The 15,690-nt window shown below is 50.7% G+C and overlaps 1 protein-coding gene across 2 annotated transcripts in view; it reads left to right on the top strand.

Moving 5' to 3' along the window:
* The window catches only part of LIMD1 (LIM domain containing 1), a 76,620-nt gene extending 61,443 nt beyond the window's left edge, over nt 1-15,177 (top strand). For both annotated transcript variants that reach the window (XM_039837540.1, XM_039837539.1), the window contains exons 3-8: nt 2,747-2,814; nt 4,799-4,861; nt 8,922-9,052; nt 9,620-9,671; nt 10,129-10,197; nt 11,471-15,177. In XM_039837540.1, the coding sequence (XP_039693474.1) occupies nt 2,747-2,814; nt 4,799-4,861; nt 8,922-9,052; nt 9,620-9,671; nt 10,129-10,197; nt 11,471-11,605 (518 nt within the window). In that variant the 3' untranslated portion in view covers nt 11,606-15,177. The remainder of the gene's footprint in view (nt 1-2,746; nt 2,815-4,798; nt 4,862-8,921; nt 9,053-9,619; nt 9,672-10,128; nt 10,198-11,470) is intronic.
* Nucleotides 15,178-15,690: the final 513 nt, after the last annotated feature.

A 15,690-nucleotide genomic window follows, 5' to 3' on the forward strand; every position in this document is an offset into this window, starting at 1 on the left:
CCATATAGTACAGATGTCTTATTTGTCATTTGCTTTTGGTTTATAGTATTTCACCTGAAGAAGTATTGTGTGTGTGTGTGTGTGTGAGTGTGTTCACAGTTTAAAAACTATGGGAAAGTACTATAGCAAATAACCTTTATTTACCTACCACCCAGAATGCACAAACATTTGTATGTTGTCGTTTTGGCTTATTGACTTATTTTTTATAAAGGAAGCAGCTATTACAGATAGATCGGTTTCCCTTCCCATCCTATTCCCCCTTCCCCGGGCAGCTGCTGTCGTGAATTGAGTGCATGGATCCTTCAGTCCCAGTTTTTTTACTGTTACGACATACACAAGTATCAATAAACAACATCCAGTACTGGTTTGTGTGTGCGCACGTGTGCGTGCTTTCACTTACGTGTACACGCGTTGCTTTCACTGACATGTCTAGTACCTGTCATATTAATGCATCACTGAGCCATCTTCCTATTCGCACATCAGTACGTTCAGTTCAGTTCATAATGACATGTACAAATCCAGTTCATTCATTTTGACTGCTGTGTAGTATGTCATCCTGTGAATATAAGTCCAAATTCTTCCTCAATATTTGCGTCAATTTCTCTATGCCGGTGAACACTGACGATGCTCTGGGTGTCCAGGTTTTTCCTTCAGGGCTGCAGTGAGCATCCGTACGCACACCTCCTTCCTCACACCGGGAGGCCTTCTTGAGGGGCGTCCCTCGGCGTGTGCGTAGGTAATGTGGGTTTCCAGCTCTCTGGCCTCTTGTCACATTCTTCCCTAAGCGGTCATGCCAGTCGACACTCCCCTCTTGTCCCGCCCCTTCACCAAGACCTTGTCAGGCTCAGTGGTCTTTGCCCATTGGGAATGAGATAGCCTCTCATTGTGCTTTTAATTTGCACATCCTGATCGCTGGTGGCATCGAACATCTTTTTAAATGGTTATTGCCTGGAGTCGAACAGGTAGGTTTCTCCTTCCTATTCTTTGCCCATTTTTTTTTTTTTTTTACCACTGGGTTGTCTTGTCTTGTGTTACAGGCTTTTTTTAAAATATGTTTAGATACTAATTGCTTTGTCATATGGGTTGGCCTTTTATTCCTTCAACTCAGATTTATTGCCCTCAGACCGCTGCCAAGTCCCTCCTAGTATGTAGCTGATTTGAAATTATGTTACAGTCTTAAGTAATGTGGCAGATATTCAGAGTATTAAAAAGTTCTGTGGGAACCAGTCAGAGGATTGGGGAGACACTGAGACAGCAGTGGGTCTGGGGGGGCCTTCCTGAGAAGTGGGGTACAGAGGCAGAAGGGCACATGGTCAGCCTCCAGGTCTGCAGCCACGCTCGCCCGGGCCAGCAGCGCACCCTCTTCCCTCCTCCATCTCCTGCTTCTCTCCACTCGGCCTCAAGTCCCCGGTCCCTCGTCCTCAAATCCCCGGTCCCTCGCCCTCAAGTCCCCGGTCCCTCGCCCTCTCTTTCCGCCTCCCTGCCAAGAGGAGCAGTTTGGCTTTTCCACAGATTTGTCTTTCAGACTTTGTGTTTGTTGTTTTATGTCGAACAGAAGTTTCGACTTTTGATATCCTATTTATCAGTCTCTACCTTCGTATGATCTTTTGTGCTTTTTATGTCTTACCCAAGAAATCCTGTTCTACGCCAAAGTCAAAGACAGCTGCCTAGATTTTCTTAGAATAGCTTTTGTTTTTCACACTGAGCTCTTCAATCCGTCTTTTGTAGTTAAAGTCACCTCCTTTTCTGTGGCTTTCCCTCTACGTGGATACTTTGAGTCCTCGCCAAGCTCCAAGGCCACATCGGCTGTCTCTCCTCCGTCACCTTGTGCTCCTTCTGCTCTGGGGACACTCAGGGTCCGCCAAGGGGATTTCTCTGTGTCTGGAGCACTGTTTGTGTTTGTGACGTTGGAAGTTTTGGTTTCATGCTGTGGACCCTGGCTCCAGAGGCTTGATTCCACTAGTGTTTCGAATTCCTTCAGTTTTGGGAACTCCCTTGGAGCCTGTCAGGTATGTTTTGTGCCTGGCATGGGAAATGGTTTATAAGGGACCCAGGGACAGCCATAAAAACGCTTCTGCTTACCCTGAACACGTGGCCCGTGTGTTCAAAGGAACTGATATTGTAAGTTGTTCTCATCGGTATCCTAGCCTTATGGACACTAAAGTTATTCTAAGAAGTTGGGACGCTTCAGATTTTTCTCACTCTCGCTCGCCCCCACTTAGAAAAAGAGAAAACAAGAAAAATCATTATCCTTCCCACAATCCATATTTTCTATAGTTCGGATGAAAAAATACCTGAAAATTAAGAAAGTAAGACTTACAAGACTGTCCTGATAGGTCGTCACCAGCAGCCCTTGGAGAACATGTTAAAGGTGACGGTCCCAAATGCCTGTGGGAAGCGGCAGCTTCAAAAGGGACTGTTGCCCAGGACCCCCACATGCACGCGGCCCTGCTCTCCTGTCACCGGATGTCTCGCCGGCTTCTTTCTCAGCACAGGGGAGGTTTGAGCAGTGGGTGTAGGGTGAGTCCCAAGTCAGCCCTTGGTCCTCCCCTCCAGGCAGCACCCCAGGGGGCCCTGTCTCCTGGCCTTAGCCACGGGCCACCAGCAGCTTGCAATAACCGGAAACTTATCGACAGTTGGCATTGTTTGCCCGTTTATTTCTGCTCGAAGAGATGGTGCCTTCTTTTCTCTGTGTCCGCTGCATAGTAACATTTTCTTTTGACTCTGCCTTTGTGTTTCTTCCTAGGCCGGAAGCTGAGAGGAAAAGCCTTTTATTTTGTCAACGGCAAAGTGTTTTGTGAGGAAGACTTCCTGGTGAGTTTGTCGCCGAGGCTCCCCTCCCCGCAGTCCAAGGCAGAACCAGGTGTGGAGACACGGAGGGGCCCCGGCCAGGACCAGAGGGTGGCTCCCCTCTGTGCTCCTAGCGCCCGCGGGCCGCTGTGCTGCCCGAGGAGGGGGGTCCTGGCCTTCCTTCCGCAGATGCCCACGTTCCAAGGCAAATGACAAACGGCAGGGCTTTGGGCTCTGAAGGGGCTTCAGGGTCAGTCGGCCTGTCCTCTTGTTGCTTTGCCCATTTCTGCCTGCTCCAGCCATCCCTGAAACCTGGGCCCCAGGCCCGCCTTCCTTACCTCTCACCCCGCCTGCTCTCCGTGGGGACCCAGCCTCTCACATGCCTCCACAGTCCATTTATGGGCCATTGGCCCCCAGATCTGAGCTCCAGCCCTGTCAGCACCTCTGAGGCCAACTGTTGACATCTCACTGACCACTAGACAGAGCACGTGGCGCACAGCATCTTGTCGGGTGAGGAGTCTTTCTCCCCGACGGGACCGTAGGCTCCTGGGGAGGGAAAAATATGCTTCTCCACCTTTACATCATCGGATCTGAACACGATGCTGAGCACGGAGTGACGCTGGGGAAATGGTAGTTGCACCGAGCCTGCATTTCAGGGGTGAGGAATGTGAGGCCCAGAGCTGGCCTGGGACCAGCTTCTTTGTGGATGTGTGGATCGCTCATTATGACTCGCATTTGCCAGGCCCAGACTAGCAAACCCGACTGGCTTAAGCAAAAAGGAAATTCACTCCAGCAAGGCCCTCAGGAGTCATTCTCTCCTCCGTTTTTTGGCCCTGCCTCTCACTGTTAGCGTCTGTCTCGGGCACTGTAAGATGGCCACATGGTGGCAGCCCACAGTGTCAGTCCCGCTTTGAGAAGCCTCTGCAAACAGCTCCTGGAGCCTGACCGGCTCTTGTTGGGTCTCACGCCATCCCTGGGCAAAATCATTGGTGCTGGAGGAATGCGAGGCTCTGATAGGCTAGATCCGAGTGGGTCAGCCCCACGGGAATCGTGGGGCCTGCAAGGTGGGCCTGGGGCTGGAGCCCAGGTGAAAATACGGAGCTGCCCTTACCCCAGAATGGAGCAGGTCCGGACAGCCGAAGCCGCCACTACATATTGAAGAGTTGCGGAAAGTTCCCAACTTTTCCTTTTTCCCACTTTCCTTTAAGTTGTGTGTGCCATATCTAAACTTAAAGTACCTTCCAGTGCATAGTGTCTAGTGCGTTTTCTGAAGAGAGTTCCTCATTTCTTTCAAGACTCCAGCTGTGTGTGTGTGTGTGTGTGTGTGTGTGTGTAAGGTAAGATATTTAATATTTATCAAATTTTTTTGAAGCTAACTATAAAAGATATCGGCTTTTTAACCAGAAACAGATTTGAATTTGAGTCTTGTTCTTACTCTTTATAGGCTGTGTGACTTTCAGAAGGTCGCTTAACCTCTCTGAGCTTCCATTTGTGAAACAGTATACTATAGACATTGCAGAATTTTAAGGATTAATTAGAGTGGTGATCTCAAACTTGAACAGGTATTAGAATCCTCTGAAGGGCTTGTGAAAACACAACTTTCCTGGCCCACCACCCCCTCATTTTCCAATTCGGTAGGTCTGGGGTGGAGCCCAAGAATGTGCATTTCTTAAAGTTCTGGGTGATGCCAGGGAACTCGTCTTTGAGAACCCCCAGGTTGGAAATTAAAGCCTCTCTGTGTGCAGCCTCTTACAGAGGGCCTGGCATGGCGTGGGTGCCAGACACAGCTACCGTGAGGGCAATTGGTATTAGTATTTGTGGTGGCTTTCGTGGCAGAGAATATTCCATGATTCATCACACAGCTGTGTTGTCCTCGCGGAAATGATAGGTTCCCGAACAGAGTGACAGATCTTTCTAAGAAGTTCCTCGTAATCCTCGTGACTGTCAGGGAAGTGGCTGGATCATCTGCCTTGCCTGCGTTTACCTTTCTCTTCTGCTTCCTCTGCAGTACTCTGGCTTCCAGCAGTCTGCTGACAGGTGTTTCCTCTGTGGCCATCTGATCATGGACATGGTGAGTAGGGTCGGTCCAACGAGATCATAGCACGGTGGGAGGGGAGGCTTTCAGAGAAAAAAGAAATGAACGGTCGAGAACAGTTATCTTGACTTGTGATTGCACCTGGTTTTGTTAAAAGTGGACCCCATGCAATGCAGCTGTTTGCTCCAGTAGAACCCACGTTGTTGGCGATTATTGGTACCAGCACCCTCATCCATCCAGTGCACGCGACGTGTGCTTCTGATGAAGCTCTGACCTCTGGGCTGTTCAGATCACACGGGCCTCCCTCTGATCGTCTGTGGTCCTGGCGGCATCCCAGGGGAGATGCCAAACGGAGCCTATTGTCACTGTAGAATTCGCAGCTACCTTGGAGTCGGCGCAGAAAGTCAGATAAACATGGTGTTATCCCCTGTGTTCAGCTCAGCTCGATCCGTTCCTAAAATGAGTTTTTGGGAACTATCATTAGTTCTGGAACAATGGAACAAGGAAGAGTTTTATGCGTTCTGTTTCTTGCTCAGCCACTGGCTCTCTGACCTGTCTTGGGCCTCAGAATCTTTCTCTCTTCAGTAAGGACAGTTTTTCCTTTGGTGAGGTTGTGGGCTTAAAGAATACAGCGTTCTTATTCTGTCTCAAGGATCAAATTGTCCTGTCCACCTTTGGAGATCAGTCCTGTAGAATTTCTTTAATGTACTGGGTAGTGAAAAATGATTATAGAATATGCTTTTAGCTAGAGGACTGAAATCCCTAAGCTGACCTATTCATTCATTCTGGAGAAGGGAATTACTAATTATTGCTGTTTTTAAAATTTTACCTTTTTATTGAGAAACAACTCAGAGAATAAAGGGTATACATCTTAAATGTACAGCTGCATGAATATTTACATTTGCATATACCATGGAAGTACCACCCAGATCAAGATGTGGATCATCCCACACCCTAGAAAGTTCCCTTTTGGCCTTCTCCTACTTAAGACCCCCTTCTCACAAAGGTACCCACTTTTCTGACCTCTCTTGCCCCAGATTTGTTTTGCTGGTCCTGGAACTTCATATAAACAAAAGCATAGAGTGTAGACTCCTTTGGATCTGCCTTTTCTCAGTGAGAAAAAGGGTTTCGAGATTCATTCATGTTGTTGCCTGTGTTGGTAGTTTATTCTCATTGCTAAGTAGAATTCCATTGTAGGAATATAGCAGTTTATTTATCCATTTCCCACTGATGGGATTTTGGGTGGTTTCCAGTTTGGGGCTATTTATGAATAAAGCTGCTGTGAACGCTCTTAGGCATGTCTTTAAGGGATGTAAACACTCATTTCTGCTGGTTTTATGTCGACACATACAAAACAGTGATCCAGAGCTGTCCCCGTTTATGAAGAGAACCTGCTGTCAGCCAGGCTTTGATACACCACAGCAGAACTTAGCTCTGTGAGCAGCACCCCTGGGAACATGGCCCTCCACCCAGTCCCCCCTGGGGGGGTCAGGCAGGAGCCACACGCCCTCACTCCCGCCTTCCCCAAGAGCCCGCCAGCCCCCTCAGGGTGCCACTGCTCTTTAGCAAAATTTGTCCTTGATTTCAGAGTCCCTCTGTCACATCCACCACGTAGGAGGTCAACAGCGTCCAAAGTTGTAAACATGATTACACTCTATCCTTCTGAGTAGCCTAAGCCTTCTCTAGGTATTTAATTTATTGCTGTATGACACACCCACCCCAAAACTTAGTGGTTTAAAACAACAGTGACTTATTATTTATCATGATTCCATGGATCACGAGTTAAGTCAGGGCTCAGCAGGGCGCTTCTTCTGCTCTTTGTGGCGTTGGCTGGGTCTCTTTCTTAGCGGTGTTCAGCTGGTGGGAGAGTTGAACGCCCAAGATGACTTCTCACGTTCCAGACCTTTCTCCCTGTGGCTGCTAATCTCATCTAGTATCTTGCTCGGATTTCCTTACAGCAAGAGAGAGGAAGCAGAAGCTGCCAGTCTTCTTATATGCTTAGCTCAGAAGTTTCAGAACGTCATTTCTCCCTCAATCTGTTGATCAAAGAATGTTACAAGGCCAGTCCTGACTCACGGGGAGGGGACACGGTCTCCCTTCTTCCAGTGAGGATCAGCCTGTGCGTACGGGAAGGGAAGGAACTGAGTTTGGGAGACAATCTCTACCACACTGGATAATGTGAACTTGAACCTGGATTCTGGCAGGCCTTCTCTAGGACTTGCAAACTCTTCGTGAATGTCTGTCTGACAGTGACACTTAGTTTTAAAAACAGAACCCTTACCTGCTGCCCAAAATTATAATGGTGCAGAGAAAGATTCCTTCAGATGCCATTCTCAGTTCTCCAGCAGAACCCCATTCGTTCAACTCTTTGTTTTGATTGTCTGTGCCCCTCTTTGTGCTAGACGGATTAACTACTCTGGGCTTGCAGCTCGGAACTGGGCATTTTCCCACGTTAAAAAAAATAATAATAATTCCAGCCAGTCAGAGCGCAACAAAATGGCATCTTTATCCTACCGTGCTCCTGGTACAGTGTGGGTTAAATTAATTTAAAGGTTTCTTTCCGCCAAGACAGCTTTAGCCCGAGGGTGAAATGCGTCCCAGGGTCTGAATGGCCAAGTGGACTTTGGCAGCCCAGCGTAGTTCTTTTTATTTTGGTATCTTGAGAGGGGCCTTGAAAGTTAGCGAAACCCTAGAGGGAACGAGGAAGCTGGAAAGCTGGGCGAGCAGGAAGTCCTCCCCTCATCCCTGTGGCCGTCTCGTGAGGTGGGCACAGTGTGTGAGTGTGCAAGGCGTGGCAGTGGCCTCTGGAGACAGGAAGGAGCGGGCACAGGCCCGTCTTTGCCACAGGTCTCACAGTGCACTGACAAGGTTTCCCGCCGTTTCAAGTTCCCTTCCTTCTGCCTCTCTGGGGGCGCTCTGTGTGGCCCCCACTCCCGAATGCCGACGACTCTTGTGTCCGTTGCTTGCAGATGCGTGTTTCGGTGCCAGCTTGCTGGTGCTGCTTCCAAAGCTCAGTTGTTTGTACTCAGTTTCATGGCCCAGGTAATTGCAGAAATGAATCTCCTACTGAGTCACTGAAGATTTTTTTCAACTGCACATCATAGAAAAACCGAGACACGTGTTAACTCAAACTTTCACATGCATCAGAATCACTTGATGAAAACGCCAACTGCGGGGCCTTACCCCAGAGTCAGAGTCAGTGATTCTAGAGCTCTGGAGTGGGGCCCGAGAATGCGCCTTTCTCACAAGTTTCCAGGTGATGTCGGTGCTGCAGATCTAGGAATAGTACTTGAAGAACCACTGACTTAAGAGGAACAATGTTTTATCTTACCCAGCAAGAGGTTCGGAGGTGGGCAGTTCCGTGGTGGGTGAATTTGGTGACTGACTCACTGACGTCACCGAGGAGTCTCTTTCCATCTCTCCTCTCCCCTCTCCTCTGTCTTGGCTCTGTCCTGGTTTCAGGATGGCCTCTTACAGTTCCAGGCATCACATCCAGATCAGATGACGCTGAGAGAGGAAAAAGGTTTGTGGGGCTTTCTCTTCCATGTGTTTAAAAACAACAGCAACAAAGAGGCTTTGCTTGTACTTGGATTTGAGATAATCGGGGGCCGAGTCACGGCTTCTGGATTATCATGCGGCAGAGTCAAAGCTGCTTAGAAGGGGCCCCAGGAGGCCGGAGTTAAGAGGTTTTTTCCCAGAGCTCTGCATTTTCCTGGGGAATTTCCTTTCATCTTTCCGTGTGTTCGCCACTTCCCAGATCTGGGATGGATCCTTTCGTGGCCCTGCTCTGCATCATTTCCTGCAAAGAACCGTAAACATTTTTTTGATAGAGAGCCCTTTAAATTCTGTCCCGAAGTTTTCTGAGTGCAGGAGAAGGATCCTGTTTGGTCTCCTCCTGTTTGTACGTGTAACTGGATTAGCCTGTCCTGCCCCGTGTCATCTCTCCTGACCTTGGTCCAAGTGAAACTCTGGAGCGAGTGTGCCCGCGTGGTGTGATTGCTCACACGGTCCCTCCACCTGATGTGCTTCTGCCTTCCATTGTGCCCTCCTTCCCCAGCATCCCACTGAGTCCTGGCCTCGTTCTTTTTGCCCCCAGATCCTGCAGGCCCTGGGGAAGTCCTACCACCCCGGATGTTTCCGCTGTGTCATCTGTAACGAGTGTTTGGACGGAGTGCCCTTCACCGTGGACTCGGACAATAGGATTTACTGCGTCCGAGATTACCACAAGTAAGGAGGGCCGGGAGCCGCGTGCATGAGCCACACGGATTGGAACTCAGCAGAGCGACACATGGCAGCCGGCTGAGGCCCATCTGCAGGCAGCTTGTACCGTTAGTCCACAGTTCAGCAAAGGCTTAATGGTGTGAGAGGGCAGGGGGGTCCTCAGGAGCTCAGCTGATGCCTGAGCAGACAGGAACTGATTAATGAATCATGTTTACTGAAGAAAAAACCATCAAATCCGCAAGTCCCATGTCTCCGGCTTTACCTGACTTCACAAGGCACCAATTCAGGGGGCCGCCGCCACCCTTGGGTGCCTGGGCCTGAACCAGGTACCATGTGGAGAATAAACAGTCTCTCTCCCTAGTGAGAGGGACCCAAATGTGCTCGTTACCACTTGGGAACAGTCCCAAAGCTACATAAGCAAGTCCCCAAGAGTGAATCGGCTCTGTCTGCTCAAGGGCTGGAGGTTCACTTGAACAGCAAAGGCGGGACGTGGGGCTCTGTGCAGGCCCCGGGGGTGGGTCTCCCAGGAGCACCCCAATGTGCGTCTTACTGCTGCTTTGCTTCTCCTCCCAGGGTGTTGGCCCCCAAGTGTGCAGCCTGTGGGCTTCCCATCCTTCCACCCGAGGTAAGAGGCTTCTCCAGACCCGCTCCTGGGGCCTTCCTTGGCTTGGAGTTCTCCCTGGGGTCATTTACAAGATCTGCGTCCTGTCCTTTTACCTTTGAAAACAGTCCTCTAGAATCTCGACTGAGATGAGTAGTGTGCTCGCCAAGAAGCCCCCCTCTCAGCTGGCTTTCCCAGCCCAGTGCCGTCTCGTGCCCTGACTCTGACTTGGTACTAACTCCCAGATCAGAAGATGAGCAGATGAGCAAAGCCACACGGGTGGTTTTCTCAGTGTTGGGGCCAGCATTCGAGGAGGTGGGGCTGCTGTCCCTCCGGCTGCTTTTCCTCCCCATGTGGCTCCTCTCCTGGTTTCTGCTCTTCTCCTAAGGCCACCTACGTGATCCTCAGAAGCATCCCCACTCCCCCCGCAACATGCGGAGCCCCCCAACCGGCCTCTCGTTCTTGCTTTTTCTCGGTCCAGGGCTCAGATGAGACCGTCCGCGTCGTGTCCATGGACAGAGACTACCACGTGGAGTGCTACCACTGCGAGGTGGGTCCCTCCCCGCCCAGGCCCCAAAGCCTGATTGACGGCCCAAGAGAAAAGCATCCCGGGGGACTGGGGCAGTGACTGGGGCAGTGATGGCCCACGAGGTTCAGACAAGGGGCCGCCCCTCAGAGCTGATGGAGGGAATGTGGGGGGCCTGATTGGTGGAGTGGGGTGAGGTTTGAGAGGATGCAGGCGTTTAGGCCGTGCAGGTCCGTACTATTTTCTCCACCATCATAACTGCCGAGTCCCGAAGCCGTCACAGCTTCCGTCCCGGAGGCTGCAGAGCGGGATGGTCACGGGGAGGGTGGGTTTTACGTCCTGTTTGGGAGCCACATCGTCTGGCAGATGTGTGATTTGGGGGACGGACCCCCTCCCCTCCAGCTCGTAGGCTGTTCTATGAGCCCCTCTGTCTGCTGAGCCCTGGAAGTCATAAAGAAACCCCCACTGGGAAGCAGGGATGGCTCTGGCCGCTGTGAAGGTGGGTGGTGGCCGTCCGCTTCTTCCCTGTCCTCGTGTCACACACACCTCAGGCTGAAGGAGCCACCGGTGCCCCGTGACTGTTAGGCCCGCCAGGGGGCGCCGCTCAGCAGCCCTCGTTTATGGTGCAAATACAGGCACGGTCAGTGCCCGTGGACTTCCAGCCAGAAAGAAGTAGACTCACCCATGAAAGGAGATGGGGTGCATTTTGCGCTGTGGTGTCGGGGAGAGAACAGGGCGTGGGGGTGACAGGTGGCTTGAACCCACCACCAGCACTGAAGAAATAGCTGGGAATCATGGTCGGTGGTGCCCCAGGTGCTGGCGAGAAAGGTGAGGACACTGAGTGGACAGTCGCCGCTGCGTATTCCAGACCAGTGCTGTCCAGTAGGAGCTCGAGAGCCACGGAGTCAAGTCATGAGAGCAGTTTGTTTTCTAGTAGCCGCGTTTAAAAAGTCAGAGAAATAGGCAGGATTGGTTTTTGTGACCATATTTTATTCCACCTAATCTATCCAAAATGTATTGTTTCAGCCTGTAGTCACTATCAAGCATTTTCCCGAGATATTTTATACCTTTTTTATGTCCTAAGTCTTGGATCTGGTGTGTGTTGACATCCAGGCTCGTTTCCGGGCAGCCCCGTTTCGAGTGCTCGGTACCAACACGTGGCCAGTGGCCCGGGGGTTGGACCGTGCCGTCCAGACCTCCCCTGGGGAGCGCGGGGCGCTCCGCATCTGCATCCTGTGTCAGTCTTACAGTCCTTCTGCTTGGTTTTGTTACCACCGGACATTCTTGCCTCACCCAGGACTGTGGTCTGGAGCTGAATGACGAAGACGGCCACCGCTGCTACCCGCTGGAGGACCACCTGTTCTGTCACTCCTGCCACGTCCAGAGGCTGGACAAAGACCCCTCCGCCCCGGCGCTTCACCAGCACTTCTAGCCGGAGCCTCTTTCCGACTCGGGGCGGGGGGACGAGAGGCCAGGGGGGCACAGTGAGCAATCCGCCTGTAGTCCCAGTGGCCCCTGGGGTAGAACTGGGCGGGGGAGTGCCTGCGCCTGTATGGGGTGCCTCTCCTTTCACCACCGAGGTGAACCCTGCTCGTCAGGTTTGTGTATTTTCCGGGTGCCTTCTCCACCGCCATGCCCTTATCACATCACTCAGGAAGACCCTCCAGCCAGCGGGCGGCATGTAACATCACATCAGTGCCACCGAATGACCCGGCCTGTCCCCTCTGGGAACAGCCCACTTCAGAGGGAAAAGGTTTGCACTGAATGCATTTCACATTGTCCTCTGAAGAGAGATTTCAGCTGCCGATGTGTTCGGCCCTGTCCCTCCCTCCAGGAAATTACCTGCACTCAACGTCCCACCACACACACACACGCACACACACATACACACGCACGCACACACACATACGCACGCGCACACACACATGCACGTGCGCATACACACACACCATGATTTAAGGCTTTCTTCCTCCCCAGAGCTTCAGTTCTTCTGTAGAATGGCTGCGAATTTTAATTGCCTTATGGCAAGAGAGAAGCTCTTAACATGTGCTTTGTATCTTAGGGAGAGTTTTCTTGGTAAAGCAGAGCCAAGCGTTGGAATAAAGTGAGACAGGGCGTCCCCCTTCTACACTGACAGCATTCTGTGTTCCCCCACAAATCTCCACTCCCTTCCAGGCAGCTGGGGGCCTGATGGGGATTCGTCCTGTTCTAGCAGGGTGTGCTTTGGGGCAAGAGCTTGGTGCAGGCGCCAGGCCCCTTGCCCCCCATTTGCCCTTTTTCCCTCCACGGCCCTCGAGAGTCTGCGACTTGGGAGTTGCTCCCGTGCAGGCAGGTCTCAGGACCCCACGTGCGGTCATCTGCTCGTGCCCGTTCAGCTTCTCTAATGATGGGCTTTTGGAAGGCCTGCCTGCGTCCTGGGAGCTAGCCCCTCATAAACAAGAGGTGTTTGCGTGTGTGTGAGACCCCTAAGCCAGCATGGAGGGCATGCCTGAGAATAAGTTATTATATTCGTTTCATAGGTTTCTCTCTTGCCCAGTTCTTGGCATAGGCAAGACATTTGAAGAAACCAGTATAAGGTACACTGCTTTTGTCTGTTTTTTTTTTTTCTTTTTTAATTGTTTCCCTCCACTTCCAGTCTTCCACACACAAAAAATACCTCACAGATAAGAACTTCACCAGATCTCAGAGAAAGAAGGAATTTGGCCCTCGCAGTGGACTCGGACACCTTCTTTGGTGCGTTAGGGACCTCTGGCTTCATTCGGGCCGTATACTCCAGCCGGTCAGGGCACTGCAACCCTAACCAAATTGGGTCAGCTGGGAATAGAGCCGATTGAAATTGGGTGCTACAGCCTTTCGCATTTCATCACGCTGGCTCCCCGGGGTAGCAAGGGCGGAGAGAGGGCCACACACTGGCAAGATTTCAAGGTCACCTCTGCACTGAAGAGGCAGAATTGGCCCCGCATGTCACCGGACGTCAGTTCCCCTCGGGATTTCAGTTCTGCTCCCCGTCTCCTTACCTCACACCTAGAGCCGGGGGCCTGGGGGGCTGGGGCCGTGGAGGGCTGTTGGCAGAACCCGAAGGCACCAGGGACTCGCAGACTTCGGGGGGCCCGGTTCCACTTCTAGGCCATGTGTTGACTCCTTCGGAAGTGGTTGCCTGTACGAAGCACGGGATTGGCGCTGTGGATCGTTTCACATTTTTATTCGTGTCATTCTGCTGGGATCCTCAGGCCAGATGTCACTTCAGCCCAGGCCGCATGCTTTCGTCGGTTTCTTTTCACGATCTGAGCCTCCTGAAAACCTGTGATTGCGCAGGGCTGGGGACGTGACCCCTGGGGTCACGTTACTCTCTTCCCATCAAGTCCTCCAGTTCAGCTGGGGCAAGGTCGCTGGGCAGCTGAAGCCAGCCGATATGTCTCACCCTGTCTTGGCCAGCCCAGGAACGTGCTGGCATTTGCAGACTCACCTTTGCTCCACTGTCAAGGCCAGCAGAGTGAAGAAAGTTGTCTTGGAGCCACTGTCAAAAGCAGCAATGACTTGTTTGCAAATTGGGTAACTAATAGTTAAATCTGTGATTCATTTTTTTTTTAAATGAAAATTTAAAAACGGCCTTGATCGAGATGATTCAGATCTCGCTGTAAATGTGGCATTTTATGTTGTCGAAGAAGAATAAGAGAATTTCCAGAAGTCTTAAAAATCTGGGCGGCAGTTTCTCGTGTCATCAGCGTCCCTGGAGAGGGCGCCGGGCAGGACTCTCGCTGCGTTTCTGTTCCCCTCCTGCTCAGGCCCTCGCCATGGAGAGACATTCACCTACCTGGATTTAAACATTCTGTAAGTTATTAGCCAAATAGAACTATAACGGGCTTGTGTTTATAGGCACCTAGAAAGAAAGCACAAGCGCCTGGTAGCCAGGGCGAATAAGTTCGTTGTGAACGTCGGAGCAAATAGCCCTTCCTGAGTGCCCTAGACACCTCTTGGACTTTAGATAAACGAGAATTACGGCCTGGTTCCAGACCCAAAGCCAGCCTCCAGCCTTCTCCCTTGGCTCATTTTGCCCCTTTAGTTTTTGCGTGACTCACCCCACCTCCCACCCCGACCCCACCTCAGAAACTGCCTGGGTGGTCTGAGGGGAGCCAGTAACCCAGTGTGGCCTGCTGTATAGGATTCTCTTTGTCTCTCTGATATGGTTCCCCCATCTGTCGCTGACTAGATAGAGAGTGATGTGTCCATCTCTCACCACGGAAGGGCATCCTGCCCGTGTCATGGCCTGTCCCCAGTGCAAGACTTTCATTGCTCTGTAGTTAGTGCTGGAGTGAAACCTCTTTCAGCTGAGTCCTGAGGTCATGCCATTGAGTCCTGGGTGGCTGATGGAACTGTCACGGAGTTCTGATCACCATCGAGTGCTGCCGTCACCTAGTCTCCATGGGCTCGAGTCACGTACAAAGGGAAGACAGAACTGCTAGGACCTGAGAGATTTGGCATTCACCGTCCTTTGCAAGGTGTCTCTGTGTGCCACTTCCCGTGTGTGTGCAAGCGCGAGCTGTGACAGCTGCTGGTACTCTTGCAAAGCATATGTGCAAGACGATTCACGCCATTGATGCTTGATGCACTTGTTAATAAAACCCTGTCTGCCAGCAAACCAAATTCTTTGTACTCTCCTTTGTGCCAGAAACAGCCCTAATTTCCCAGTTACTATTTGAAGTAACTTTTTAAAAGTAATAGGAAAGAAAATAAAACACGAGTGACATATATTAGCTCTCTGTCATTCTGAGCCAGAACTGGACAGATGTGGGACATTTCCATGGAGTGTATGAAAATGTCAGCCGTGTGGGGAGGTGGAAATTACTTTCCTCTGTGTCTCTTCTACTAAAAAATTATTCAAAAATTTATTGTTACTATAAAATTATGCAAAATATCATTACTATAAAATTATTTGAAATTTTACTGTTATAAAATGATTCAAACTATCATGATAATAAAACTGCATCAATTTCTCCAACACTATGATATTTACTGAGTGTTCTTTTGTGTGTGGAGGGTAAGAAGATGGTGCTTTTTGCTAAGTGCATTTAGTCTTCTCTTAGAGCCCTCAGTTCTTAAAGGAACACTTGGGTGTCAAAACTGAAGGGTCTGAGATTTTACCCTGTAGGTATGTGCCTCATAACCACGTTTCGGTCAATGATAGACCACATGTATGAGGGTGGTCCCATAAAATTGTAATGGAGCTGAAAAATCCCTATCACTAGTGACATCACAGCCATCAACAAGTCACGATGCCTTACGTGTTTGTGGCGATGCTGGTGTGAACAAACCCACTGCACTGCCAGCCGTGTGAAAGTGTGTCACCTACAGTTATGCACAGTCCATAACACTTGGTAATGACAATAAATGACTGCGTACTGGTTTATGTATTATATTTTTATCGCTATCTTAGAGTGTGCTCTTTCTACTTATAAAAAAAGTTTGCATAAAACAGGACGTGGTGTGACACTGGCAGCAGCCTCCTGCATCTCGTGT

Source organism: Pteropus medius, unplaced genomic scaffold (assembly GCF_902729225.1).
Source record: "Pteropus medius unplaced genomic scaffold, Ma_sr-lr_union100, whole genome shotgun sequence".
NCBI classification, from domain to species: domain Eukaryota; kingdom Metazoa; phylum Chordata; class Mammalia; order Chiroptera; family Pteropodidae; genus Pteropus; species Pteropus medius.